The 27,764-nt window shown below is 46.6% G+C and overlaps 1 protein-coding gene and 1 long non-coding RNA gene across 2 annotated transcripts in view; one reads left to right on the forward strand and one right to left on the reverse strand.

Annotated features, from left to right (window-relative positions):
* Positions 1 to 801: 801 nt before the first annotated feature.
* LOC113965716 lies at positions 802 to 7,464 on the reverse strand. The gene is made up of 3 exons (XR_003533618.1): positions 7,357 to 7,464; positions 5,304 to 5,423; positions 802 to 3,237 (listed from the first exon to the last, which is right to left on the reverse strand). It is a non-coding gene; the product is annotated as an uncharacterized LOC113965716 (long non-coding RNA).
* A 7,697-nt stretch (positions 7,465 to 15,161) lies between these two features.
* CCDC3 (coiled-coil domain containing 3) overlaps positions 15,162 to 27,764 on the forward strand; it is a 35,210-nt gene continuing 22,607 nt past the window's right edge. The window contains exons 1-2 of the mRNA XM_027679537.1: positions 15,162 to 15,574; positions 16,551 to 16,725. Coding sequence (XP_027535338.1) covers positions 15,162 to 15,574; positions 16,551 to 16,725 — 588 coding nt within the window. The remainder of the gene's footprint in view (positions 15,575 to 16,550; positions 16,726 to 27,764) is intronic.

The following is a 27,764-nucleotide window of genomic DNA, read 5'->3' on the forward strand; positions in this document are numbered from 1 at the left end:
CAAAGGAATCCCATGAGGATTAATGCCAAGATGTCAGCAATCCAGGAGATACATGATAGCATCACTGCGGAGCCAACAGACACAAAATACTCTGTAAAGTTTTTCTTCCTTTCATGGGATCTCCAGGGTTCCTTCTGCAATGTGTCCAGGAGAAGTGCTCTGAATCCTAAGCAGCGTGAGGAGGCAGACAGCCTGATTTAAAGGTTTTTAAATGTTGCTGAGGGATGGGAGCATCTGCAAGGACAGCACTCTGGGATGATGCTGAACACCTGCCAGTTCAGGGCTTTTAGGTGCTGTGTTGAGGACGAGCAGTGTGATGCACCAAAGCAGTTATCCCAGGAAAAACTGCATGCCATTGCTGTAAGGAGTAAGAATGGTGTGCCATTTCCATACGGGATAAGAATCAATAAAACATTATGTACTGGTGTGTGGGGAAATCCTACTACTGTGTATCAAAGTTTTCTTGAAAGGGAAGACACTGGACCAGTTTTGGACCCAGTTCATAGTTTGGATAAAGCCTGTGAGTTTCCTAGAAGCTCAGCTAGTGCTGCATTTCAGCAGGGTGGAGTTTGCAGCCTTTCTCCTGAACAGCAGAACAATATCAAAGCCTTTAATTTTCATTACTTGCAATGTGCTTTTTAATTATTTCTTTTCAACGGCCTGCAACACAACAAGAGTTGTAGCATGAAGAGATCGTGGCATTCACAAGCAAGTGAAATGAAAGCTTTGCTAGACCCATCTGTATCTCCTCTCCCAGCTCTATCTTTCCCCTGTGGCTTTTTGTGCAGCAGTTGGCAGTATGTGTGAATCCAGTAAAGCCTTGCAGAGCCAGGGGAAACCCAGGAGGCAATTAATTCATCTTGAAACAGCACAGCCTAAACAGTCACCAGTGACCTGGAGTGTCTGTACAGAGAGTTTAGGTAATTGTGCTGTCAACTTGCCATCAGGGCAGAGTTTTTACGAGTAATTTTTTGCAGTGAGCAGCAAATATTGTCTTTAAATGTGTCAGTGAAGGAGCAATTGCATGGCTCTCAGCTGCAGCAAGCATTTCTGGTCTTGTAGGTACTGCCCAACAGCCTTTGAGACCAATGTGGCTCCAGCAGAGGCCACTAGGTTGGATAAAAACCGCCAACCATGAACATGAGGGCCAGAGGAAAGAAAGGAAAAGTAGAGGCTTGTTTGCCCCTGATAATCCACTTGGATGTGTGCAGCCTGGAGGTGTACAGCTGGGATGAAAAATAAGATCATATAACATGATTCAGCTGATCCCAAGCAAAGGTTAGGGGCAAGGAATTCCTACGTGAGCAGAGGGAAGCTTCTCAGGGAATTTCCCCTGGCTGCCTTTCAAAGTTCTGGCTGCTGCATCGTGACCTGTGAGGCATTTGTTTGGTTTGGCTTTTCTTTTCTTTTTCTTCTCCCCCCCCCCTTTTTTTTTTTCCTTTCAGTTCTTGTCTGTTTTGTTTCTGGAAGAATGACATCCTGGCCCCTCACATTTCTGGAGGCAACACACACATTCCTTGCAGCTCTGTGTTACCAAGAGGACAGAAAATATTCTTCATAATTACACATGATTTGATCATTCCAGCATTTCCACCTCTTCCCAGAAGTTTTATTATCATAATTAATTTCTCTGGCATCTACTTACAGCTCTAGGCATTTTCCCAAACCTTTAAACACAGAGTTAGCAGTTCTGAACATTTCACTACTGTATTTCCTTTCCTCAATTTGCTAGTTATAAATTCTTTGCTAGTAGACTTTCCTATAACATGAGCTTTATTGATGGTAGTCCCCATTACTGTAGTATCATGACACTCCAACAAATCTCTGCTTCACCACACCACTGTGATCAAAGAAAATGGTGTTTTCTCTAGTTACAAATGGAAATCTGGGGTACAGTGGGACTAAGACTCATATTTTTAGGTATTTATTTGATGACTTGCCCGAAGTATCACAGTGTGAGGAAAGAGAATTACACTCTGGTATCCCAACTCCAAGTCCCTATTTGCTGGGCCAGCTTGGTATTACTGTGTTTCAGTGCATTTCTATTTCATTTCAGAAAACATTCTGCAGTTTCCAGTCTATGTAGGCCAAATCCCTTTCTCAAATGGCTTTAAGGAAAGGTGAACCAAGAAGAAAGTGATTTTAGGAACCAAGGATTCCTCTTGGGAAATTATCTTCTACCACTTCTGGATATTGCATATAAAAAGATCTTTTCCTCAAGAGAGATCTGAACTGTGATCTGAACCTTGGAGTATTAATCATATCATATCTATGTGTGATTGCACTTGTAAATTTCTTTGATCTCAGAGGGATGTAAGAGAGATGATCTCAAACAATGTTGGATTTTAATAGCCAACCCAGCTCACATTAAAAACATCAGTTTCAGCCTCCCATTGATTTCTGTGAGTTAGTAGATTATTGAAATGAGAAACTCCAAGCACAACTCTGGGGTGATTCAGTGTAATCCATCAGTCACCACACAACAGGCAGAGCTGTACATTAGCCTGAACTTCTGCATGTCCCCTGGAACAGCCATGTACTGCAGTGGTGGAATTCATCCTACCTCTGCCATTACAAATTCATTGCATAGGCTGCCAAAGTCTCACAAATTCTCACTTTTCATCTATTTAAGCCCAACCCCATGTAATGCTCTCAACATGACTCACAAGACCCACAGGTATCCTCAGTCTGAATGCAAGCCACCCGTGTCTGGATTGGGAACAACAGTCCCAAAAGCAAAGCTGCTGATGGAGACACCAAAATCTTGCTCTTTGTCAGACCAAAACTGAGCCAAAAGTCAGGTTTCAACCTATGCAGAACTTGGCCAAGCCTTACTATTAATTTGGCTTCCAACACAAGCAGCGCAGCACTGTAATACAAAACTCCCTTGGTGGGTAAACCATTTTCCATGTACACTTGAATTATAGCTGAGTAGGATTAGAAATGTCCTGGTGTGGACAGCTTTCTCCAATGTCAGAGAGAGAGCAGGGTCTCCTGGCTCAGCACTGTGAGTCCTGGGGTGGTTCAGTGTGAGAAAGTGGTGAGCAGTCTGGTGGGGTCTCCAGTCCTATCAGGCTGTGCTCCCAAAACTCTCACAGAAGTGATCACCAAGTCCATCATGTCTGGAGAGAGCAGCTTGCCAGGCTTAAACATGGTGACTAGTGGTACCCAACACTGTCCTAAGGAATTTCACTTCATTGACTCCAAATATGGTTTTAGCAATTAACAGAACAAGGACTTAAAACAAACAAACAAACAAACAAAAGAATCAGCCCCTAAAGAAGAATAAAAAGGACTTCAAAGCATTTTGCTTACATTAATTAAGCTATATGTCTGTGTCAGTCTGTGTCAGCCAACACATATTCAGCAATCCTTATCTCTGCAGCTGATAAAGGTCTAATTGCCTGTGAAATGTACAGCCCTTGGGACTGCAGTGGCAAAAGCAATTTCCTTCTGCACAATGGAACCTTAACGAAAGACCCTCCTGCTTAATGAGAGCAGGAGAGATTAAGGGATAAAGGTAGGGATGTGGAGCTGGGCTGCAGCCAGATGGGGGCTGCATGGGGTGGGTGGGGGCCAGAGGAGCCCCAGGCAAGGCAAGAGGTGTCTGTGCCATCCCTGCTGGTCTGGGGGACCCTGCCACATGCCCCAAACACAGGTGCCACCTTGGGGCAGCCTCCAGGATTCCTCGGTGCTGTCAGTCCTCCTGAGGGGCAACCAGGTCATCACCAGCAAAGATGAACTCGGGCCCCATGGCGGCCTCCACTTGCCTGAACAAAAATTTGACCACTTGTTGCCAAGACTTTTGGGGATGAAAGTGCCGGGATTGAGGAGAGAAAAAGTGTTAGCAACAACAGTGTTTCTTTGTTTCAACTATAAGAGCCAAATTTAATGCAGAATACAAAGCTGACCCTGGGGTGAAACACATCACTGAGTGTCCTCAGAGGCTGCCCTCCCACGCCTGAGCCCAACCCAGCAAATCTTTGATGCATTAGAACTTAAAAGTGAGACAGAGGGAAACTCCTCACTCGCAAATTGATCTAGGGAGAGAATAAAACAGCAGAAATAGCAAAGGGTGCTTAATGTGGATTTTGCAGCAGATACTGATACAGGAAAATTTCCCCATTTCCTTTCTGGTTTAGAAATAAGACTTCCTGGACACAGAGATAGTCCTGAAAGAGCTAACGAGGCATAAAGGTGAGTGAGAGGAATCACATTTTGGGGCTGTTTGCAACAACATTTTCTCCTTTCCCCCTTCCCCCACCCCCCAATTAAAAAAAGAGGGAGTTAACACCTGGGCTTGCTTTGCTATGCCATTTTTCACCGTTTGCAGTTGTTCTCAGGGGAATCAAAGTTGACAGATTTATGCAAAGTTGCAGTTTGGATCTTTTCTTGCCCTGGAGCAAGGCTTTTATCCGATGCTTTTCTTCCCCCCTTCATGAGGGGATGGTGAAGAGGAGGAATGCATCACACTTGGGAACGACAAAGAAAAGGACCTTTCACAGCTGTTTCCAGCAGCCAGGATATATTTAATCTGAACTAGAGATTAACATGCACCTCTGTGAAAGAGACATTTTCCTTCCCTCTGTGGTTGTTATCACCTGTGCAGCAGATGAGGCTTGGTGATGAACCTCAGCAGTGAACTCGTGGTGAGGGGATGGAGGGCTGCCACAGGAAGGCTGCAGGCAAGTGACTTGGTGCTCTTATTCACAGAAACTCCTGCAATGGATTGACTCTCCAAGAAATGTGGACAACTTCTTTGGGCTGTCTGCATTGTGAATGCCACTCCTAAGTGTTTCAGAACCTCAGGCTGTGCCTGTGCCCAGCTCCAGCTCCAGCAAGCCTCTGCACAGCAGGGTTTTTAGCAGGGTATCTGCAGAAAGCAGCTCTTCTCTAACTATTGCACTGGAGATGAGATGAGCAGAGAAGGTGTTTCCTGGTGTCTCAGTGCTACATGAACATGGATGCAAATGAGCAATGGTAAATCTTCAGGAGCACGAGAATGCCTGCTGTCTCCTAAGCCTTCCTTCAGGGCGGTGAGCCATGAGCAGCAGTTTGGAATGTGCTCTCCTAGAGAGCAGTTATGTTTTATTTCCACTGCTCAGTGTGCAAATGTCATGAAATCCCCTGTCCCTGAATCTGTAGGTATTTGAGAGGCAAAACTTGAGAGATAGAACTATTAACACCTGTACAGGCTTTCCTGTGATGCTTGTCTCCACATGATCTGAGTGCCACACACACTTTAGTGGATGTGAATTCATAATCCCTTTATGTAGTAAGAAGCTGGTACCTGTGTGACCTACCAGGCCTGGCATTTTTGTCCCCAAATCTCATTCTTCCAGTCAATCTCTGTCTCCATCCTTATGTTTTAGTCCAATATGAAAGTCTTGCCTCTGCTCATGGGAACAGAGTCTTCTACACAACTAAAAAAAATAAATTACTCTTTAGACTGCCCTGGTGAAGAGACCATTGAAACCTTTTCTACAAAAATCTTACTCAAGATAAACATGTAGAATGTGATATTTCAACCTGAACACCTAATGCAATCCAAAGAGGAGCCAGGCAACTTTGCTGACAGGTGATATAATACAGCAAATCATTTGCTTTGGCTGCTGCTGGACCTTGTAGCCTTCATTGGCTCCAACACCCCCTGCTTTGTATGTGTGTCACCAACACCTCAAGTGGTAGCCAAGGGACAGCTGTCCTGGCTTGACATCTGACCTCGTGTGCTGCTGTGTGGGTGCAAATGCACCGACCTATGCACAGCAGTGAAGCAGTTGGGCTCTGACACTGGGTCATCAGCAATGGCATGGGTGAGTTTCACTTGGCAGAGACAGGTTCAGAGGTGGGTCTGTTCCCTCCTTGGCAGTGCTGATGGTGTGTGTGAGCATCTCATTTCCAAGGAAGTCAGGAGTAGGACTAAATGACCAACAATTACCCACCAGCAGCACTGCCCTCATCGCTGGCCTTCAAGTGAATCCTTCATGAATGTTGGTGGCATTGCTAACCGAGCTCCCGAGGGAAGCAATTCCCCTGAGTCAGGAGGACAGTTGTGCTCAGCAACAAGCCAGCTGATTGCCATGAGAAGACGGAGCAACCTCCGGTGTGGGAGCTGGATCAGAGACCATTTCACTGCCTCGGCCACGTGCTTGGGTTAATTCACCGGGTTAAGAATCATTTTTTTATCCTTTGGTAAGGGTAATTTCTGAAATCCAAATAAACCTCCTGCACAACAGCAGGGGGGATGTGCTTTCACATCAGTTGCTCTGTGGATAGAGTGGCCGTGTCGAAGACTTGCAATACTCTGTTCTAGAGCATACCAGAGAAGAACAAGACCTACTTAAGGTGGAAAAATACAGAGCCCCTATGCTAATGGAGGAGGGCCTTGACCCATTTTGTAAGGTTGGTCTAGATGGTTTGATGCCCTCTCAGTAGCTGCTAAAGAGAGAATCTTTCTGCCTGGTGGTTGGGGAATAAGTCGTTCGTGGGGAGTGGACACATCTCATGTGAGTGTTGCTGGATATTGGTGGGAAGGTTATGACCCTCCACTGTCAGGGACACAACTTATAAGGCCACCCCAGACAAGAAAATTCACTTTTCTCCTTCTCTTGGTACTTCATTTGAAATGGCCCAGAAATAGAAGTAGGTGTGGGGATGCCCATGAGACAAAAGGCAGGGGCTGATGGCAGGGCCATGGTGGGGCAAGCAGAACAGCTCTGTGGCTTCAGGAAGGTCAGGAGCACAGGGAGCAGCTGAGAGGGAGGACATGGCACTCAGGATAGGCCCAGCTTTCTGCAGGAAAAGAGGCAATGCAAGCTGGCCAGCATGAGACTGCTGGGCAAAAGCTGGCGCTATGGAAGGGCTGAGAGCTCCTGTGCAGGAGTCTCTGGTGGTGTTTTTGCTGGACACTTCCACTGAGTGACAGAGGCAAAAAAAAAGGCTTAGGATTCTCATTGTTCCTTTTTTCTTTTCTTGTCCCAGTTTCTCAAGTTGTACCATGTACTGTTTCATTAGTTAACTTAATTCCTTCATTTGCTCCTTCTTTGCCTAAAATTTTCCTTGACAAGCTGCTTCCCTCGCTGCCCTTTCCTTCCTGTACTGGGTCTCTTCCTTCCACTTCTGCCTTTTTCACAGTTTCTAACTTTCTCCTGGGCTCTGCATCCCTGCCCCTGCCTCATCCTCATGTTATTTCCTGTCCCTTCATCTGTGGGACCTTCATGGGGTGCAGGGGCATTTCTAGCCCCTGTAGGACTCTACAGTAATCTACCACTCAGTAATCTGTGATGCCTTGCCCCTCTTTCCCACAAGTGTCCCCCTCCAGGTGTGCATACACATCTGTACCCAAGGCATACATACCCCCAGAGCCAGGAGATTGAAGTCCAACACAGTTCAAGGAAATGCCAGCTTCAGTGGGATTCCCCCTCCCAGATCCAGAGCTCCTTGGGTGTTGCATGAGACATGGATGGCACAGAGTTGTTTTCCTTACCACATCCCTGGAAAACAAAATCAGGTACTTCATTGATTAATGCAGTTCGAGAGAAGAGAATTGTGCTGAAAATTAAGCATCTCTTGGTTCATAATGAAAAATATTTTAAGTAAAAATGCTTTAAATTACATAAAGATGTTTTGTAAGAGAACTGTCATATACCATAAGACAACTTCACGGGAAAAACATCTGTAATGAGAAACAAATCACACTGACCTTTGCTGTAGGGCTTGAAAGCAGGGTTTTTTGGGGTTGTGGAGACTCGTTTGCCCTCCAGCAGTGGAAGAATTAAGATGTTATGTTTAACATAAACAAGAGAGGTTTAATCCCAAATCCTTGTGTGAGAGCACTTTGTGTTCTCTTAAAAGTTCAGTAATTCCATAAGCAAGATGGACAGTTGGGTTATTTTAGTCTCAATGAAAGCAGGGGAGGGACAGAAGGGATGTCAAAGGGAATTAACTCATCAGAGTAAGAACCCACTTGTGAAAACTGAGCAGAGTGTGAATTCAATTGCATTAACTATACATGGTGCCAAGGTTTCTCATAAGATGCCCTTCTCCCCTTTTTGTTCTATCCAGGCAAACTGCAAGAGGAAAGGTTGATCTGCATGGGATCATCCCGAGTCAGGGTTGAGCAGCCTCCTGGACACACGTGCCCATTGCTGTTGGGTCAGTAATAGCATGAGAGTCATGATTTTCATTACCATGTGGAATCCACACAAGATCTTCTGAGATCAGATGCTGGTTTCTGAGTGATGAAGGAAAGGTAAGGTGGTTTCTGCAGACTGAAAGGCCACACAGGTCTGTGTTGACTCTGGTGACCTGCCTCTGCTGGATGTACCTCCACATCATCTCTGCACCAGCAAAGACAGAGTGGGCTTTGTTTGGGAGCATCTTGGCCCTTTTGAAAGTCAACCCCTTCCACAGCTCAAGGTTGTCCTGCCTCTCTTCTGCTGGGGGCACAGAAGACAGGTAGCCCTGGCAATCTGTTGCCATTCAGCAGCACTAAATTAATTTCAGAAGAAGACTGTTTCAAACATGTCTTCTGTGTCAAACATGCCAACTGTGACTCAAAAGTTCAACTCTTTGAAAACATAGGAGAGACAGGATATAAATCCAAAAAACTTGAGATATTAAAGCAAAACCAAAACATTTCACGTCTCCATCCTTTTGTCCAGACAAGAAGTCAAAGTCCTACGATTTCACTGTTGGATTAGGACTTAAACACGTGGCATCACTTTCTTCATCACTCCCCTGTGATCCTGCAGCTGAAGAGACCAGTGTGAGTAACTGGGTGCTGGAGGGATTATTGCTCTGGCCCAAAATCAGGCCAGAATTGCCTTCATGTGCTGGAGTTAGGATTGAAGCGCAAATTGTACTTTGCTAATATGATTTTTCTTCAGGAGTGACCAATGAAAATTGCTCCATACTTGTGTAAGGCTAGCCAGCAGGAAAAATGTGGTTCTTGGAAAAGGGAGCGGAAAACCAAATAGAAGTGGTGGCGCTGCCCATTCCCTGGCTCTTTGGAGACCAGGCTCTACGATCCTGAGTGCACCTCTGGTGTCTGCAGAAGAAAAGGTTGCTGAAAATCTGGGGCAATCAAGCTACAACAATGACTGATAGTCTGGTCATCCTGCCACCAAGTGAAAGAAACTGTATTCAGTTTATTCAAGGGGATGTCTGATTATTGGATTATAAATGCCAAAACTGGGTGAGAATTTCTAACAAAAGGGTTCCTTTTTCACATAGCAGACAACAGCGCAAAATGAACCCATGGCTGGAAGCTGAAGCCAGGCAGATCCAGAATGGGATGAAGCACGAGATTTTAGTATTGAAACAACTGACTGAGGGATGACCTAGCTTCTCCACCACCTGAGTTTTTAAAGTGAGAGTTGTGTGTCTTTCTTCCACTCTCTTGTTCTAAGTTCGGTTATGATCATGACACAGGAGTCCCTGGGTGGCATCATCTAGCCAGAGTGGTCAGATTAGACTTTTCTAACAGCCCCTCTGTCTTTAAAACCTCTGATGTTTAAGACGTGCATTTACCTGAACCACAGTTCACCCCAGGGACAGGGGAATTGAGACATCTTTATTCATTTCTCCCCAGCTGTGGGAATGATCTGTTTAGATATTTTTCCCATCGTCAGTTGTGTCAGTGGTATGTGTTATGCAGATGTGTGTCCACTGGGAGCTGCGCTCAGACAGCACAGTTCACACTGATTTATGAACAGGCTCATGAGCGCAGCAACTTTTGGCCTCCTCTGGCTTGGGCTGGAATCAGCTTGCATGTTGTTGCTATTCTTTATTCTTGGACCTGCAGCCATGGCTTATGAACCAGATGCTGCAGAAATGCAGAGCTGAGGAGGTCCTTGCGTCAGAGCTCTTCAGAAAGAGCCTGGCATGAAGGAAGGGGTGGATGTTGGTTGCCAAGGGAGTCCAGGGAAAAGATGGGTGGTAAACGTGATCAGTTATGATGAGCTGGAAAAGCAGTGGGTGTGGCAACAAGTTGGGTAGGCAGTGGTGGGCCAAGGCTGGATTTGTCCAGAAAAAGTTGCTGCAGGACTCAAGGCATGAGAGGCAAGAGCATTTTTGTCGTGTAAGTGATAGGAAAGGCACATGTGGGAGAAGCTACAGAGAAAGTGTCTAGACAACTTTGAGAACAGAGAGGAAAGTCTAAGGTGAGGATGACATCCAGGTTGTAAGTCCAAGTGATGGATAAGAGGAGGTGATAGTGCCAATGATTACGAAAGGGATAAAGGGTCACTTGGAATGAGAAAAACAGTTCACCTTCAGCCATGATGGGTCAGATGTCCCCAGATGTCAAGGAGCCAGGGTAAGACAGGAGTTTTGGTAGGAGACACAGTTAACAGGACAGAGGTCCATAATCAAAGGAAACTGCATTTGAATTGTTGAGATTTGTCAGAGATCAAGGCAAAGGAAAAGGAGAGCAGGACCCTGTGGCCACAGTGATGGCAGGATGAAGAAGGGATATTGGCTTCAAACTGAAAGAGAATAGGTTTAGATTAGATGTTAGGAAGAAATTTTGTACTCTGAGGGTGATGAGGCACTGGGGCAGGTTGCCCAGAGAAGTTGTGGACATCCCCTGCCTGGAAGTGTTCGAGGCCGGATTGGATGGGGCTTTGAGCACCCTGGTCTAGTGGAAAGTGTCTCTGTCTGTGGCAGGGGGTTGGAACTTGATGATCTTTAAGGTGCTGCCTTCCAACCCAAACCATTCTGTGATTCTTTGAAGATGGAAAGAGGAAAGGGAAAAGGGCAGAGGGGGGCAAGAAAGGACATAAAAATAGAATGAAAGTGTAGGCAAAGATCCCCATCTATACCAACTCTTTGATCCTTCTACTCACTTTTTCATTCAAATTCTAACTGGTATTACAGAAAGTCCTTTTACTGCTGTACATAAAGTAAATCTTTCCAAACTCTTTAGGACAGCAGTATTCCCAGCTGATCCCCAAAGACAGATCTTGTTTCTTCATGGTCATGATTACTTCAAAAGAAAAGGATATAAAGAACTATGGCCAGAGAATGTGATTTTTTTTTTAAATAGGAATCACCCAGCCCATCCATTGGTACAAAAATAGTTAAATATGATGGACCAAATGTCAAACTATGAGAAGAATGACTCGAATTAGAGAAGCATAGATAGGAGAAGCTAACAAAAACATCTCTTCCTGTGGGGACACTAACACAGCCAAATATTCATCTTTGTAGGTCACCCAGTTTAAAGAGGGATGGGCAGGGGGAAAGAAATCTGGGTTTGATATTTTGTACCCTGGACTACAAAGGAATCACTGTGAATATATAAATAAAAGACAGCTGGGCTGAGGTTTCAGATCACCTACACCCATCAGAAAGGCAGCCAGACGTCGAGCACAGTGCTCTCCTCTTTGATACCTGGCCTAATGCTCAACTCTGTCAGTACTTTAAAGGCAAAGAGAGAGACAGAGCAGAGATATGTTTTATTAAAAGGCTTAAATCACGTGCATTGCCACAGAAACAACAAAGAAAATGACATAGCCCAGAGGGAGAAACCTTTGGTTTAAATATCTGTAAAGATGTTGCGGCCTAAAAGGAAGAGCTCCTGCCTGGGAAAACCATGAGCCTGTCACAAAGTCTACAAGACTACCTTAGAGGAGGAAGTGAATGAATGACTGTGGTACATGGATGAGTGGCTGAAAGTGCAGCCTGAGCAGTAATTGGCTCTATTGGTGCTCCTCTGATTAGCTGGTTTTGGGTACAGCACTCATCAGACCCACGCTGAGTTCACAACACAAAAGTATTCACACTGCACTGAAAAGCGTCTCAGATCAGCCGGTGGATCCCTGCAGAGAAACAGCAAACACAGATCTGAAGGATGTGGTCTCCAAAGAGGGTTTCCAAATCTTTACTTCATGTCACTAATTCCTTATCCAGAGCTGGAAAAGAAAAGACTCCTGGAATGGATTCAGATGCTCCTGTTACTTTTCACTACCTCAGAAATAAAGGAAGAGATGAGAAAAATTGATGATGCTTCTGTGGAGAGAAATTTAAAAGGTAAATCACATTAATCACTGTTATCTGAATGTAGATAGTTCAAATTCTTTACCAAAATACTGAAAGTTGTTAATGAATTCAAACAACTAAGGGATCAGCTTGTTGGAATGGGATGGGATGGGATGGGATGGGATGGGATGGGATGGGATGGGATGGGATGGGATGGGATGGAAAGGTTACACACTGCTGAATCTCCAGAGAGACTCCTAACAGGGAGAGGTCTCAGTTGAGGACATATCACAGGGGGCACAGAAGAAGACAAGCCACTCCAAGCCCTTACAGTGACAGTGGGCACAGCACTGGCAAACACAAATGGAAGAGAACAAGGAAATCAGGTATATTCAAGTGAGAGTTATTTTTATGTGCAGATTTGCACACCTACTGTGTCTACTCCAGAGTTATGGCTAAGACCTCCTTTTGGCTCATCCAGCTCATTCAGCTCTGAACTCAGCTCCGTGGAGTCCTGCTGTATCCTCAAAATGCCAACACAACTCACCAGAATGATAGAGAATTTCCACAGAACACTAATTATTTGCTTCCACACTGTGGTAATCACCTCCAAAAAGCAAATTGGAGAGGATCAGCCAGCACCAGCATATGCTAGCAGATGCTGTTGTGTTTCTTGAGCTGGCTCACTGATTCAAACACTCTGGTCAAATATAAGCAGTTTAGGCTATTAATAGTAGCATAAAGGAAAGGCATCTCTATTTTGCTTGTGAGCTGCCTATGTCCCTCCCTTTCTCACTCTGTCCTCCTTCCCAGCTGTTATGTGGTGGCTAAATTAAATGTGAGGAACAGCAGAACAGGTCACAGCTTACATCAGATACTTCCAAAGTGGTTTGAGGACAATTGACCATTATGTACTTGCAACACACAGTAAGCAGAGATGAAGGTTAAATATGAGGCTTTTCTACCCGGAAGATACCAATCTTGCATGTATACACAGAAAAAATAGCAATTGCATTTCAGACAAGTTAAGAATTTGGCTCTCCAGACAAAACCAACCAACCTATGGTTACAAACACCTCATCTGCTTTTTGGGGCTCCACCTCCACAGGAGTGGCACCGAAGTAGTAACACACCTTGATGTTGCTGCCCACACTCAACATGAGATTCATGTTGCTGAAGCTGCCAGGCTCTGACACCGGTCATATACCTTGGAGAGACATGGAAAGACCACCTTGGATGGGCCGAACATCTCTCCCATCACTTGCAGCTTGTCTCTTTTTCTTCACATTACCCCCATGTCTTTGCCAACATCTTGAAGGACTCAATAGAAACCTGAGGTTCATACAGGATTGCATAAAATGCCCCCAGAACTGCCCCACCTTTGTCTGAAGTCAACATCCACCTCAATTATTTGTGTTTCTTTATATTCCTTATTTACATATCTAAAAGCTGTTGAATGAGGCTCTGAAACCTTCTCTACCATGGTTTAGTCCCTTCAGGTCCCAAAGGAAAAAGCAGTTTTTCCTAGTGGTTAACATTAAGGAAATTTGAGCTAGTTGGTCTGTTGGGAATTCCTTTCAGAATTGTCTTTTAAGCTTTTTTCCTGAAAGTTGGAAGCAATTTGTTGATCTTCAAGAAGTAGATTATAGAAAAAAAAAGTTAGAAAAACTCTGTCATTCTGAGATTTTTGTTAGGCAAAAAAAATCAAAATCTGTTTCTGTTTTAGAAAGAACCAACTTTGCTGTTCTTGCATAAAGCTGTGATGAAGTACATTGTAGGATCAAGACATCATGGAATATGAATATTACTTTGTTAAACTCTTCAGCACACAGCTGAGTCTGGTGAAACTACTCCAGAGGGAGACACTTGTCACTGAAGACATTTTGTCTCACTGTTATGAAGTTGGCTCAGCAATATTTAACTGATGACTCATTATTTTGCACATTATTTCAAACCCTGGTCATGCGCAAGGACCCCCATAGCAGGCACAGCATGAACATGGAACAAAGAGGCACCTTCTGCTCCCAAGAACTCCTAGTCCTTGTAGAGGAGTGGAGGGGCAGATGGAGACAGACAGTGAGATTAAAGGAACCAGACAGGACATGCTGTCAAACTTTGAGTAACCATCACAGCTAGGGAGAGATCTAACTGGGACTATGAGTCTGTGATATTCATATAAAAAAAAACACCAAAGCTCCAAAAGATTTTAAGCATCCCATGCCCATTCCACAGTATTATTCCGAGTGACATCAAATGTGGGAAAAGGAGAATACTGAAATAGAAAGAGGCTCTTTGGGGCTGTGAGTGTTGCAGTGCCCCCAGGGATCCTTGGGAGAAACTCTACAGCAGTTCATATGTGGGGAGAGGATCAGACTTTGAGCCATCAGCCAGAAATCTGGAGAAGCTGAAGCTGCCTCAGACAGTTCTAGGAGGAAATAGTGGGAAGTGAAAATATATCGAGACCTGACTTTTCACTTTTACCTTGCTCACCAGATGTATTTTGGAAAATGATTGGAGGAAGAGCTGTTCTCCCAAAAGCCCTGGGTGTCACCAGTGCCCACCCCGGGGCCAGGGGATCCCTGGCAGAATCTGCTCTCTCGTCGGAGTGTGCCTGCCCTTCGCATCTCTGCTCTTTTGTATCTCGTCTCTTGGCACTCTCCGTCCCGTCCACCTCTTCCCTTTGCATTCCTCCTCTTTGCAACTCTGCCTTTGCATCCCTCCCCTTTGTATCCCTCCCTTTTCACCTCCCCCTTTGCACCTCTCTCACTTACATCCCTCCCCTTTGCCTCTCTGCCCCCTTCGCATCTCTGCCTTTTCCCATCCCTCCCCTTTGCATCTCTGCCCCTTGCATCTCTGCCCCTGCACACCCCCTGTCCCTCGACCCTCTGCATCTTCACCCCTTTGCACCCCTGCCTACTCGGACCTCAGCCCTTCGGGCATCTGTTCCTTGCACCCTCCGCTCCTCCCTCCCACCCCTTTGCATCCCCACCCTTTCGCTCCCCTGCCCGTTCGCATCTCCGCCTCGCTGCCGCCCTTCCCTCTCCCCTCGGCAACTCCTGCACCTCTCCCGCACCCCCGGTCGCCCGCAGCCTCCGGAGCAGCCCGGCAGCGCCTCCGGGCCGCTCCAGCCCCCCTGACCCCCGTCCCCTGCCCTGCCCGCCCGGCCCGGAGCCCCCGCGATGCCGCCCCCGCCGCGGCTGCTGCCGCTGCTGGCGCTGGTGTTGGGGCTGGGTCCGGGGGTCCGGGGGGGTGCCGGGGGGGGCTGCCAGCTGCCCGCGGAGTGGCGGCCGCTCAGCGAGGGCTGCCGGGCCGAGCTGGCCGCGATCATCGTCTACGCGCGGGTGCTGGCGCTGCACCCCGACCCCTACGGCGCCTACAACTACCTGCCCTGGCAGAGGGACCCCCCCGGCGGCCCCCAGCAGGGAGCGGGGGGGCTCTTTTACTCGGCCGAGATCGAGCTGCTGTGCGACCAGGCGTGGGGCAGCATGCTGGAGGTGCCCGCCGGCTCCCGCCTCAACCTCACCGGCCTCGGCTACTTCTCCTGCCACTCGCACACCGTCATGCAGGGCTACGCTTATTTCTTCTTCCTCCGGTGAGTCCCGGGATAGGGGTGTGCGGGGAAGGGGGTGGGATGCCGTGTCCCTGCTCCAGGGCATCTCCCCGGGCTGGGGGATGCGCGCCCGCCCCTGCCCGGAGGGTTCTCTCTGCCCCGCTGCCGCTCTCCTCGCAGCGCCTTCTGCTTTGCGCTTCTACCTACAGTTTCATCGGAAAAAAAAAAAAACGAAACACCAAAAGGCCATAATATTCCGGTATTGCCGGGCAGCAGATGCACGGGGAGCTGCTGTTGAGTAGCTCCTGGATGCTGCTGCTTTTGTTTTTACGGCGAGACGGTCACGGAGCTGGAGAGAGGCCAGCTCCGAAGTTTGGCATGGGAGTTTAAAACCCATCCCCAAATACTCACCCGATAGCTTTCCATCGACTCTCCCGAGTCCCAGCCAAACCCTGACTTTGGGCTCATCGAAAGACTAAGAAAATAAACCACAATGTTGGAACAGAGCCATCACTGTGACCTTTCAATCCAAGAGCGTTTGCGAAATACTACTCAGTGGCTTGTTTTGAAATACTTGGTATATTCTTACACTGGGTGCGTAATGAAACTCATTTTGATGCTGTCTAGGACTTAGTCTGTAGTAATATCTTCAAACACGTTTTACAGAAGTTATTTATTGACTGTTTGAAGGAGTACTTAAACTCTGGGATGGAGGGCAAAGCAATGCAAATTCAGTAGGAGCTATGGCTCAAGATACAGATTTGCCTTCTTTATGGGGTTTCACTGGTGTCTGCAGGGTTGTAGGAACCTGTTAGTTCATTACTGCTGCTGCCTGATCCAGTTCCTATGGTGGAAATTGCCATCTTGGAGACTTAAGTGCCAGGAGACCTGAGAGCCACTTGTCAGCTAAAAGTCTGTGTGACTTTGGTGGCATTTGTTGAGCCAGGCTGAAGTATGATGGGCGACTTCTGCAGGAGAGAAAGTGCTGTTCATTCTCACAGTGCAATTTGTGTTTCAGAATGGATGAGAACTACATCCTCCTGCCTCATGGAGTCAACTTCCAGGAGGCAATTTTCCCTGATACCCAGGAGAACAGAAGGATGTTTGCCAGCCTTTTCCAGTTTTCGAACTGCTCACAGGCACAGCATGTGCTGAGCTTCTCCAGTGACTGGGAGATTCAAGAGGATAACCGGGTAAGGGATTTATTTGCTCTCCAGTGCTTGTTTTCTAAGCGGGCCTCAGACATTCCCATGTCTTTTGTGAACATATGTATACAAATGTAGAGCAGCAGGTCCCTGATTTTCCTTTTCCTTGGGTGGTGGTATCACTGGCAAAGTAACACACTGGTGGGAAGATATTAAACTCTCTTTTCAAAGCTGACCTCTGTGTTAGCTCTTTAGCTTCCTGTGGACTTGTGCAAATCTTGGTATCAACTTGTTCATGAACAATAGGTTGAAAACCAGTATTGCTTGCAATCCTGTCCTACTTCACCCAGATCATTCCTGGGTTTGTTATCTCTAGACCCCATTCTTTAACTTCAGCTAGAATGTTCAAGATCAGAGCTTTACTTTTCTACTTGCATTCATCTCATATAGCGGGAGCAGTGCCTGGACCATGACAGACCGTAAGGGATTATTCTTGCCTGACTCCACATAACAGCATAAACATCTACTGAACTAATCGCCCTAAGCTGTCTTTGTAGCTGCTGAGGGAAAAGAGACTCTTGAGGGCATGTTTTATCCGAGCCATGAGGGCATGGTTCATCTGAGTGATGCCAGCACTTACTTCTGAACAAGCTGAAAGAAATGTCTACTTCTCCTTTCAAGGGAGGCCACAGCAAGTAGTTCACGCACTAGGCAATCCTCCCTTAAGAAAGTACAGAAAGTCCAATGATCCCCACTGTTAGTGGCTTCTGAGCCCCTTTTATGGGACTGTAGCGTGTGTAAGAAATGCAGGATTTTAATAAATACTTATTTGGCAGAGAGCGGCAACCTGTTGTTATGTGCGTGCATGTTCTGGATGTGCATGTACTTTTGAAGAAGTGGAACTTGGGGAGCTGGTTTAGTCCCAAACCTTGTTTTATGAGGCATGTGGTTTCCCCTGGTAGCTGAGAACATTATAAGCATCTCTTCGGGTCAGGATGGACAGGACAGGTGTCATCGCTTGTGTCTTCTGTGGCTTCACCCAGGGCACAATGTTTATGTATGGCAGCAGATGCACAAGTGGCTTGTTTGGGAGATGGATGGAGGGAGTTCAGTAGCTGTCTGAGCCCTTTCCTTTCACCAGCTGGCTGAATGCCAGCATACAAAGTTTGAGCTGCTGTGTGGCCATCTGGCTGGTGACACAGCCCCTCTCCTTGGGATGCCCCGTGAGTGAGAGTTTTCTCACTGTTGATATTTTGGGGAGGGAGTGGGGAATGGTGCTGTTCAAACATATATTTGGGGACAGCAGCAGGAATTGATGTTTAAGAGAAAATGAATCATCTTACTATTAGATCACAGAGCTGTAACCCTGGCTAGGCAAGAAGGGGGGAGGTGGACAGCCCTGGTCCCAGCTCTGCCTCCTCTGTGCCAGCCCCCAGGCTCCCCAGTGCCCCAAGCAACAGATTTGGCAAGTAAAAGTGCTGCTGCTGCCAAATCCACGGATTTTTCTCCAGGGGAGCAAAGTAGCATTGGGGGACCACCAGATCCAACCACCAGTGCCTGACTGTGATGCCTCTGCACTGTTTATTTAGTCGTGCTGAGCTCATTGTAGGGGACCTTGATGGATTGGTGCTCGTTTATGCCAGCAGTGACTCTCGCCAGTCAGATTTAATGGAAATCACAAGGCAGAACCCCCTAGGGTAAGTTGGGGCAACCCTGAGCACATGTATCAAAAGTGCATTTCAGCTGTTGCTCTCTTTGACCCTGCAGCTGTGACCAGACCAGAGGGATTAGAACTGCTGGTCCTATAGACCGGGGCCGGGGGCTTTGCATGCTTCAACACCCACCCATCCAGGGAACAAATTCAGCACAACTGATGGACACTTTGTCTCCCCTTCATAGTGAAAAGTAAAAGCTTCCTCTGCACCAGTTAAAAATAGTTCAGGCCAACTGTGCTCCCATTCAGCTCCTGCATCAGCTCCAGCAGAGCGCCGGCTCCTCAAGCCTGCGTGCCCCAGCCTGGGAAGTGGATGACATTTCTGGCTTCTATGATATTAGGAATTTGTTCCCCAGATCTTCCCAATGCAGATGTCCATGTCCAGGGTGCATCTCTCTTTAGTGTTTTGCTTCTCTCTCTGCCTCGTTACATCCAGAGGTGGCTTTCCCAATTGGCACCGTGTCTACTCACACCCCATCACAGTGTAAACAATTACCATTTCCAAGTGTGCTCAGCTGAGCTGCCCTGTAGTGGCTCCTAAGATGAAATCTCTGGCATGTGCCAGCTTCATGGCACAGAAAGTGAGCATAACTCAGAGCATTATTCTCTAAGTTTTTTGAAAAGGAGGCTTTTTGGGAGCCTAGGGACATCCAAAGGGGAGTTCTGTGATGGTGTCAAGTTATGGAGAGCTTGGACAGAGAGGGAAGGGTCTTCCGATGAGGCTCACACTGCAGTGAGGAGTCAGGGGCCTCACCAGCTGTGGTCTACTGACAAAAACTGTGAGTTAAAATACATCATGAATGCTTTGTGCACTCAGAAAGCAATGGAAATGTTGAGATCCTCAGAGCAGAAGGCAGCTGAGATGAAGGTCTCATTCCAGGAGTTAGTAGGTAGGGTCCTGCCTGTGGATCTTGGAACAGCTGTATGCAGGGACACCTTAAAAAGCAACTCTGTCAAAAACCAGTGGGACCGAGTAGGTCTGGATGAAATCTCATGTTTACAGCTGGATCTCATACTCTGAAAGACTTTTTGAATCCCTGTATTTGCTTATGGCCCTGTGCCCTGGCCTTGATATATTTCTGGGGTGGTCATTTCAAAGGAGACTTCAGCTCTGTGCAGTTGCAATGAATAATTCATGTTTGTAGCTCTGGGGTGCTCAGCCAGAATGTGAGAGAGTCCTATGATGGATGAGTGTCTTTGCCTCATGTAATGCTACTCCCAGCAAAAGGTCCCTTCTGCAAGGTGTTCCTCAGCTGGCCACAGAGCAGGTGACCCAAAGGTGACCACTGACATGTTGTCCCCCTGCTTGCCCTCTTCTCTCTGCAGTTCTCCTTGTTGCAGCTAGCCTTGTCCGAGCTTTCTCAATGGGTGAAACGAGGAAAATCCTGACAGCTCTTTTTCCTCCTTCCAGCAAATGTGTCCGATGATGCAAAATAGAACAAAGAGATGTGCAGGAACTTTTTGATGCACTGGGATATGCCACCTGCCTTCTCCCTCACAGGCAAACCTTTACAGTTTTCAGAAAGCCCCAAGGCATGTGGTGAAAGGAGGCCAGACCCAAGGCACATCTCACTGGGGATAATACATTCCTCATCCTGAGCCTGCTGCTCTTGCTGGAAGCTAATCACAGCTGCCTTTTTAAGCCCCTTTCAGTCTGGGCTGAGGGCCAGATGCTGCTTTCTATAGTCTTCCAATAAGCCCACAATCTCATAAATTCACTCAGGTGCTTGTTATGGCCACTCCAGAGAGCAATGATAACTCCTGCTGTCATTTCTTTTGACACTTGCATTTTGGCTTTGGCATTTGCAGAAGCAATAATTAATTGAGATCCATCTTGACTTTTATCTCAGCTCCTTAGTGATCTTTGCAGACCTCCTGCTTTACTCCATCTCATTGCTGCAGTGATTTCCACAAGATTGTTGCTAAAACATGAAGGTCCCGCCAGGCTTGGGGTTGGAGCTGAGTTTGTAATGAGTGGCTGCAACTTCTTGCAGAGTGAGGGGCTCCTTCTTGCAGCACATTGCAAGTATCTGGGTCCCAGGTTTGGTCCAGTCCCAGAGCTGATGTTTATGGAGGTGATAACACAGGAACACTCTTTTTATTCCCTTTCAGGATTACAGTTTTAGATGTTTTTTCCCACTCTCTGCCCCTGGGAGAAATGCATTATTCACCTATCCAGGGAACTTTGCAGACAGCAGTTTTTATCAAGGTGCTTTTATTAAAGACAGGAACAATTAAGTCACAACACAAACCTAACTAAAATTCTTAGAAGTTCCATGTTTTAGCACACATCTCATGTCAATCCTTGAGGGAAGGCCTGCAGATGTATCAAGGGATTTGTGAAATGTGACAGTGGCCATGCCAGGCTTTCCTGTGCCTGCCAGCATTCAGACTCTGGGTCACTCCTGCCTCAGGAAACCACCAGACATCCCTTTACGTTTTCCCCCTTGATTCCCTCAGTGTTCCTAAAATTTCCCACAACCCCCTGCATGCCACTCAGTTATTCTCTTGTGCAGCTGGCAGTGCTGGTGTTTCATTGCTGGTACTTTTAGGGAGCAGCCTTGTGACCTTTTCTTGCTCAAAAGGAGTCCAAGGGGTCAGATTTTTATCAGTGGTGCAGGGATGGAGGGGGGGAATGGGAAAATCCCAAAGGCCCGGGTGGCACCCGCATATTCCAATACCTCTTTCTCACAACAAACTTTTTATATGGCTGAAGTGATAAAGGGCATTTTTCTACACGCAGGGGATTGATTTCTGCTTGCTCAAGCTGGGGAGTGGTAACTGTCCTTGTTTTTATCTCTCACAGTGCCTGCTGCTAAGCCTGGGGGTGATGCAGTAGGTTGGGGTTGAAATCTTGCTTCCCCCCCAAAGAGTTTTTAGTGCAAGTCTGGGGGCTGTAATTTCTCCTCCCGACTTGGCCTTCTGCAGAGTTGTGTGATCTCATAAAGAAGACCTGGTTGCCCTTCCTGCATACGAGAGATTACACCGAAGTGACTTGAGGTCTGGTGTCAATAAGGGCTATAGAAATGTGTAATAGCACTTGTAGATATTTATTATTCAGGGGAGCTTTAACTCCTGGTTTTATTAACAGGTTGATAGGGAAATGTAGTCTTTTGGTCTCCCCTTTTATTCATGCAGGAGCATTGCAAAATGACCCCAAGTGCATCATAACAAGGGAATAATGGCAGTGTCCAACTAGCCATGAGCAACAGTGAGAGCCCCAGCACTGAGATAAAGCCCATGGAAATTAAGGAATCCAATAACTTCAGTTAAGCTCAGTGAGATTGCAAGGGGAGATTATAGTTTTTATTAAGTTTGTCTCTGTGCATTGACTTGTCTCCTCTCAAGCAACAGAGCCACAAGCATGCTGTTACCTCAATTGATTTAGATGAATGGACTTGCCTTCTGAGAGACCTCCAGAGCTTTATCTGGGTAATAATAGAGCTTTTATGAGAGTAGTCTGTGTCCCAAATAAAAAGCAAGTTAATTACTGGGTTAGCCTGGCAGTCTACAAATATCTGCTCAGCATCTTCGAGCCTGGATCCTCTTCTCAGGTGGCACTTTGGCTGCTGTAACAACCTGATGACCTGATTGGGACACCTGCAAGGTTTTGGAGTAGCTGAAAAGGGAACCAGATGAGAAAAGCAATTGCATGAATGGTCTTGGCACTATATGCAAAGGAAAAATTAAATTAAATAGTATTCTTACTCTGAGGAAGTAGAGGAAATAGTTTCAGAACTCCTTGTGTTTCAGCAACAACCATGGGGGTCAGATCCTTGAGTCCATCTGTAGGCAGCAACATATTTGCTTGGTATTTGTCTCAGCCTGTCTTTTCCCTGATGCTCTCAACCAGGTGAATTCTAGTGGGTCTCATTCAGTGACACATCACAGCACCATGAGGGCTCAAATTGTGGAGAAATAGCTACTTACACTGAAGCTCTTTGGGCTACCAGAGAAGGCTTGTTCATGTGATGTTCGCTGTGGGGTCCTGTTTTGATCCATCTCCCCAGGGATTATGTCCCTGGAGAGGTGAAAGGAAGAAGGAAAGTTGGGGAAATCCCCATAAATTTTCTGCCCACTCTGATTTTGAAAGTGATTAAATAGTATCATGTCCAGAGAGAGAGTCCAAACTGCCTTGGATACATGGATCAGAGTTCTTCCTGTGGCAGCTGAGATGGATGTCAGTGAAGCTGAAGGTGACTCTGCTCTGTGAATCATGAAAGAAAAAAATAAGCTGATAACTCTGTTCGATTTCATCTGAGATTTCATCCATGTTATCCACTGAGTCAAAGTGAAAAAGCAATTTGTTTTTTCTCTTCTAAACATTAAGAACTTCTGCTCTTTGGAGTTCCCTCTCTGCTCCGAGTGCTGGGAGATGAATTGTAAGACTGGAAAATGCTGGTCATGGATTCCAGAGCCAGAAGTTTTAGGAGAACTGGTCTGAAAAAGAGCAGGTGACAGCCTGGCTTGGTGGGGACAGTTGTCTTTTATTCCCATGTACTGGTCTTTTGTGTCTGCTTGTGTCATGGGCTGCATTAAGCGTTCTCCCTTCTGTGGTCTTAAGGCACCAGGGAAATAGAAAATAATCTCAGTTAAAAATGGTGGTACATGGCAAGGGCAGGGCAAAAAGACCTCAAAATAGATAGAAGTGAGGTCCAATATCTAGAGGTTTGGAAATCTTCTTTTACATGTGGTTTCTTGCCCTGCCATTTGCTAGAGGGGTTGTTTCTCCATTAGCCTAACAGCATGATAGAAAGTTCCATTGCTTCTGGGTTGTTTTCATAGTGATTTACAGCGTTTTTGTTTTCCTCCCAGAAACCCACCCAGATTGTACCCTCTCCCTACGATCTGTGTTTAATTTGAGTACATGTAAGCAATATTAGGTGAAATGGAGAACTGCTGACAAGTGTCTGGGACACGGGAAGACCATGAGACAGTTGATACATTTGGGTAACATCCCCAAGAGTCTTTTGTCATGGAAATGGCATTGACTCATTTCCAAATCTTCCCACCCAGGCTGTGGTAGGGGATTCTTAGAGTTCTGATTGGCATCTCCCTATCAGTTTTCTGTCTTCCCATGTGCACACAGGCCCATAAAATACAGAATAAAAGATCACAAAGGAGTACACAATAGTCTTATCCACAGGATGTTTCCATTGCATATGGTCTTTATCATATTTATAGCACACAGAAGGTGTTCTGAGCAGCTCTTCCCAGGAGAAAAATGGGGAAATATCTCTGTTTTTTGGTTGTCTCTAAGAGGCACACTATTTCTGCTGGGGGGCATGTTGGCTGTTTGCCATATATAATGCAGGAGGGATGACCTGATGTAGTGTGGGAGCCTTGAATTTGATATCATTTGTGAACACTCAGAATTTGGGGTTGAAAAAGGTTCACCCAGCTGAACTCTTGTCCCCACTGGCAGCCCAGACTGGTGGGGAGTTGCCGAGATGCACCTTCCGGGTACCAACACAGGCACAAGATGATGTGAGGGGAGCCCCAAATAGTGTCACAGCTCCTGGTGAACGTGTCTGGACTGACTTTCTTGTCTATCAAGTACTGCAGATTACTCCAGAGCACAGCTCTCTCTGACTTTGTCTCAGGCACATCCAAGTACATAATATCCTTAAAAATATCCGGTTTCCAGCCCTCTGAGCAAGGAAATGCCTAGACAGCCAGGGCTATGTGTGTGTGTGTGTGCACTGCTGCCTCCTCCGAAGGGCGAAGCAGCAATCCTTCCAGGAATTGGCAGTGAGTGGAGACCCACACGGCTCCAGGCTGCTTTTAATTATCCAGAGTCACACTTTAATGAAGTTCTGCCAAACGCGCTAAATCATTCCACATTTCGTGGCACGACGCTATCTGCTGCTGTACGTGAACTTGGTGGTGAACAGGCATCTGACTTCAGCCCCAGGACACCTTTCTGGCTCTCTGTGTGGCTTCCTGCACTGCCACAGAGGTGGGAAACTGCTGGTGGCCACAGAGGCAGTTGGAAGTTGTGGGCTGAGCGCTACACATTGAGAGACACAAAGGCTGTTTAGAGGGATGCTGTATCCTTGAAGTTTCCAGCCCAGATGGGGTTGAAAGACATGCAGTGGTGTTGCTGAGCACAAATCCTGCTGCAGTGCTTGCTTAGCTGGCTGAAGAGCTTTTTGGGATCCCCTGACCTTTAGAAGAAGCCTCTTAGCCAAGGCACTGTGTAGGTAGGAGAGGTGGTGGTGACAATGAGCTGGTCATGTTCCCTCTGCTTTAGCACAGAAGTGGCTGAGGTGGGAGATACCTCCCTCTGGGGAGGGCAGTGGAAAGTTTGAAGCCCACCCTGAGCATCCTTATCTGAAGGTGGGCTGGGAATTGCAGCATTGTAGTGAGAGGTGGATCTCTCAATCATACCCTCTGGAGATTACACTGTCATGGGAAAAGTAGCAACAAGAAGACATGAGGAGACTGACTTCAGTCCATTGTCTCCTTCCCTGTGTGAGTGATACTACTGTTTTTCTGCCCTCCACAGCCTCCCCAGTGTGGGAAAGTGAGAGGGGACATCCCACCACACATAGACTGCGAAAGGTGAAAGACCTGGCTGGCAGGCAAAGGCAGCTGATGTGGACCTGGGCTGTAAAATGAAGGACAAGCACTTGAAAGTGCTTGTGTCCATGGCCAAATCACCTTCCTAAACACAGGCTTGTGTACTGAAGGTGCTACCCAGATATCTGGGACCTGACCTCCAAGGGGAAGAGTTGAGGCTGGTGTTCTCGTAAGGTTGACATATTATCTTATTAACACCTGAGGCAAAATAAAGAAGCAGATCATGGGTATTTTTTGATCCAGTCATGCTCCAGTATTCATACTTGTCCCATGATGTTTCAGTCTCAGAGAGTGGAGGTACTGACTTAGCCTGGGAGCTACTGGAAGATGCTCAAATATGACTCCTGACATCCTGCTCAGAGTAACCCACTGGGACTATTTCAGTGCTTTTGATTGGGTTGGGAACAGGAAGGGGAAGCAAACATCTGAGCTGGCTGCACATGGCTCTTCATTGTTCGGATTTTCCTAGACCTTGGTTCAGGCCAGCTGTTTTAGGGAATACAATCAGAGTGAGTCTCAGGCAAGTTTTCTGGTCCAAGATCAGCCAAAATTAATGAGGGAGGTCACGAAATTTTGGGTTGTTCAACCCAATTATGGGAGCAACCTTCCCCTCTGTAAATCTGTGAGTCTGCAGATGTGTTGGGTGGTTTTGTGTGTCCAAATCCATAGTTTGTGTTGGTCAGCCGGTGAGAAGGATGATTGATATGGATCAGCAGTCCTGGACCAGGATCTATCCCCGATGCACGTGCTGTTACTACAGACACAGTAGGCAGATTTAGCCTTTGGTTTAGTTGCTGGCTCCAGTTGACCTTCAATTCAGGGACAAGTCTTTTCTCTCAACTTCTCTCTCTCTCTGCTGACCCACCTGTGTGATAGATACAGAAGAAGATGGAGCAGAACATTTATTAAAATCAACAGCCACCAAAATCCATCTGGCAGCTGGCAGACAGGACACCTGTAATGCTGCCTGTAATCAGATCAGCCATTGTGGCTTGAAGGGAGATGAGATCTTTTAATCTGAGGCATATTTTCTCCCAGCCTATGCATTTTGGTGTTTATTTTCACAAATGACAAGCCAAGTTGGCTCTGAGGCAGCAGGAGTTCGAGTCCCTAATGGAAGCTGCAGACGGAGCCTTTTAAAACCCGTCCTGCCTCTGCCAGCCAAGTATATTTCCAAATTCCCCCAGAGAAGTGTCCTTGCCCTGTTGTGCTCAGCCAGAAGCAGCCTTGAGGTGCCAGGCTTGGCTTTGCCACTGGCCCTGGAAACATACAGCCCCTTGCAGCAGCTGATGTGAAGTGACAAATCAGAGTGGCTGGTTTGGAGGGACTGGGAACATACAGTTTTGGTGGACCAATTGCAGCTGGTTGCTGCTCAAATCACTGCAGGTGTCTCTGGCAGCTGATGCAGTGACTACCTCCTTCTGCTGCCTCAGTCTGTGGGCTTTTTTTGGAAGAAGGGTGCTACAACTGTTAGTCGAGTTATCTGTAAAATGAATGACAGTAGGGAAAAATACAATGAGGGAGAAGCAAGTTTCCATGTCACTGTATAGTGCAAAGGGAAATTAATATGACCAGAAAGCCAGGTCTGAATTTCTGCCCTTCCTGAGAAGATACCAGGTAGCATCCAAAGCCCACATCCACCAATTAGATTAAAAAAGACAACTTGGAGGTGAAGTTTTCTAAAAATCACTTGCAAGTTTCCTGAGCTCTTCAGAGAGCTACAGCCATGCTGGATGTGAATGCTGATGTGGAAAAAGCCTGTGGATTGGAAACAAACAGTTTTAAGAAGACCCAGGGGAAGGGCTGTTACCACCCTCAGTGATTGGGATTCTGCCCTTTTACACATTTTAGGCTCAAGCACGTTTTGTCTGAGTTCAATGAACACTTCACACTGTCCCTTGAAATCCTAATTGAGCCTTTATTTTCTTAAGTCTTGATTTCAAAGGGCAAGGGAACAAATGTGATTCTTGGTTCTTTTCCCAAAGGTGCAGAATCATAGATTAAATGTGTCTTGGAAATAATACTTCATGCTCAAATCTTTCCCATTGTAATAAAAATGGCTTGAAACCACATCCAGTGACAAAAACCTCCTATATTTAACCCATGTCTAGTAGCAGCTGAACTACTGATGGGAAATGTCCTGATGCTTCCAAGTCACTGGCACTCTGGAGCCGCTGGAATGCATCCCGCTCCTTACAGACAGTCATTGCTCAAGAAACACATTGCAGATGTTCAGGATGTGAGGGAGCAGGCCCCTTCCATCACAGCATCAGGACAGAGTAGAGCTAAAAACAAAACCCCAGACTAGAGGCATCCCTGAGACATTTGCCTGCCTGTTCTGTGTCCAGACTTCAGGATCGACCTCTGATTCCTGCTCATTGTCAGAAATGTCTGGAACAGGAGAAGCCTCCTGTGGTCCCTGCTAACGAAGTGGTGTTTATCACGCTCTGGTAATTGCATTTGCTATGGTATTTACAGCATTTCCTATGTTTTGAAATGGAGAGATCTCAGGCTTGCCCAGGGCTAATTGTGTACTTTAACCTGCTCCTAAGCCCACATGTATCCTTAAACATTAACATACTCATTGGCAGCGCCCTGAGTCGGCCTCAACACCAGAACTACTGAGCTGGGAACGTGGCTATTGCAGTGTTTCTGTTTGCTCTCAGTTTTTCTCTTTTCCAGATTCTAAGAAATTTTCCTTCCCTTCCCTTCCCTTCCCTTCCCTTCCCTTCCCTTCCCTTCCCTTCCCTTCCCTTCCCTTCCCTTCCCTTCCCTTCCCTTCCCTTCCCTT

Source organism: Neopelma chrysocephalum, unplaced genomic scaffold (assembly GCF_003984885.1).
Source record: "Neopelma chrysocephalum unplaced genomic scaffold, ASM398488v2 Primary Assembly neopelma1_45, whole genome shotgun sequence".
NCBI classification, from domain to species: Eukaryota; Metazoa; Chordata; class Aves; order Passeriformes; family Pipridae; genus Neopelma; species Neopelma chrysocephalum.